This window comes from Clytia hemisphaerica, unplaced genomic scaffold (genome assembly GCF_902728285.1).
Source record: "Clytia hemisphaerica strain Z4C2 unplaced genomic scaffold, Clytia hemisphaerica genome assembly, whole genome shotgun sequence".
In the NCBI taxonomy this organism is placed as follows: Eukaryota; Metazoa; Cnidaria; class Hydrozoa; order Leptothecata; family Clytiidae; genus Clytia; species Clytia hemisphaerica.
The window spans coordinates 285,022-287,329 of NW_027103835.1; the positions used below are offsets into that span (position 1 = coordinate 285,022).

The window sequence follows — 2,308 nt, forward strand, 5'->3', positions numbered from 1 at the left end:
AATTTTTTTTCTTTATATTTCAGTATCATTAAAACTTAAAGAAACAAAAAATAAATAAACAATTCAAGATGTGGACACCAGAGTTAGAAGTCAACTTATTCCATGCACTAAAAGGTCACAAACCAACTGGTATCAACCGTTATTTCCATATGGCTTGCATCCATAACAAAATGCAAAATGCCACTTGTGATTCAAAAGATTTACAACCAAAAGATATTTGGACACATTTAACAAACATGTATAATATTGAAACATTGAATGAACTTGATGAACTTCCTTTCCCTAATAATACAACTGATTTTAATTTGCCTGAAGAAATGACAAATCCAGAATTTATGTCAAACCCATCATCCCCAGCTACCTCAATAGCTTCAAACGAAGATGCTCCTTTATCAAGACCCAGTAATTTGACCTTATCGAACCTGAAAACAAGCTCTTTGGCTTCTTCGACACCTGAAAGCTTAGCTTCTCCTAAACGTAAACGCACTGCTAGAACCGCTCAACTGTCATCAAGCAGCTCTCAACCTAACTCACCAGCAACACCTGGCAGTGCTACAAAAAGAAGAAGATAGTTTAATGATGGTTAATTACGGATGATGGATGATGAATGATTGATACAAAATTTGGTAGCTCAAATTATATACAGGGTGTTCCGATAAAAAGTTCTGTGTCAAACCAGGTCAAACCACTTCTATAAGAAGAAAAGTTTTGTGTCTTTAATGACAAAGCTTCTTTTGTCATGCAACGTTAATTAAAACTTTTTAATTATAATTACAAATCACAATACAGTAATGCAGCCAGATGCAGCAATAAAAACACAATGCAAAAACCTCATGCAACAGGGAAATAATCCAAAAATATTGCTTTAAAGATCGTCTTGCACGTTTTTTTTATAAGAACATCCAACATTTTTGAAGCATTTGAACATCTCTTAACTTTTTGAGTTGTAAGCCTAAAAATCTTCTTAACATGTTCTTATTTTGACCATTTTGTGAATATTTTTGACCATTTTCCTCAGACAAGGGAAGTTTTTGAGTCCTCAAAGGCTCAAATTGTTCTTAACTTGTTCTTATATAGTTTGTTCTTATAAGAAAACGTGTATATCAAGTAGTTAAAAAGAGTACTATTTAGATTATTTTGAAATTACACAATACTTTTAGAACTGGTCTGACACAGGACTTTTTTCGGCACTTGTCTGAAAATCCTGTGTGAATTAAATGCAACCAGAAATGAAGTAACGAAAGGATATTCCTTTTTATAAACAAAATAGTAGTTGTTTTTTTTAGGTACAAAATAATATCACGTTTAACGTAAACTTTTAACAAAAATGAATAAGAAGTTTATGCTATAAGTATTTTGGATGAATATGTGTATGTGAGCTTTTTAAGTAATGCGTGAACTCTTGAAAATTGAAAGAAATCCATGAAATGTCAAATTTGTGTGAACTGTGGGAATGCTCAATAATCTAAAAGAATTCCTAAATAAAGGCCTTAATAAGCCTTTCAGCTGTAAAAACACCTTGAACTTGTTAGTGGAGCATTTTAAATGCACTTTAAGTGGATTATATTTTCTCCAAATTCAATTTATCGAGCAAAAAGATAACAAAATATTCTGCATGCATTTTCACAAATCATCATTTTACAATAACTTAACACTTTCTGGACGGTACTCTCGACAACTTGTTATGTCAAAAGCATTCAGATCTCGGATACATTTAATCTCTGTATCTCTGGCTTTAACAATGCCAATTTAATTTAAATCGGACCTACTGTATGCAGAATAGTTATTTTTGAGGATTAATAAAAAATCGACTAGAGAAACGAAGGAACTCGGAGAGATTTCTTTTTCGAGTTTGAAATAGTCACTGAAAATTGCTCTGAAAGAAAGTATAACTTGTAAATTTGTTGATAAGATCTGGTTTGATTTTTAGAAATTTAGTAAATAGGGCTATCATTATACAATTTCTTCATTGGGCCCCTTTATTATTTACTTTTTAGAGATGAATATAAATGTTTTTGTGGCGTTTTTTTTTAATTTTTGTCAGACTGTTTATCAGTGTAAGGAATATTTTAATCGGATTAACATTCGCGAGATTAAACTCGCAAAAGCGCGTGACATTCCTGACTCGTGAAATTAAATCCACCACAAAATTTTAAAAATCGCATTCTCGGCGGAGAAACCATTTTACAGTCTCCATTTGTGGCAAAAATGGCTCTTTTTCAGCTGTTTTCGAACTTATTCGCAAAATCAAATCCATGCGAAATTTTTCAAAACTCTGATTCGCGAAATTAAATCCAGAAAATTTTGC

The 2,308-nt window shown here is 31.8% G+C and overlaps 1 protein-coding gene across 1 annotated transcript; it reads left to right on the forward strand.

Moving 5' to 3' along the window:
• On the forward strand, window positions 1-732 carry LOC136807044 (MRG/MORF4L-binding protein-like). The gene has a single exon (XM_067063613.1). It carries the CDS (start codon window positions 69-71, stop codon window positions 570-572), a length of 504 nt encoding a protein of 167 aa, XP_066919714.1. The 5' UTR covers window positions 1-68; the 3' UTR covers window positions 573-732.
• The last annotated feature ends 1,576 nt before the right edge of the window (window positions 733-2,308 follow it).

Coding starts and splice junctions, on each gene's coding strand:
- LOC136807044 (XM_067063613.1), top strand. CDS start 69: ATGTGGACACCAGAGTTAGAAGTCAACTTATTCCATGCACTAAAAGGT.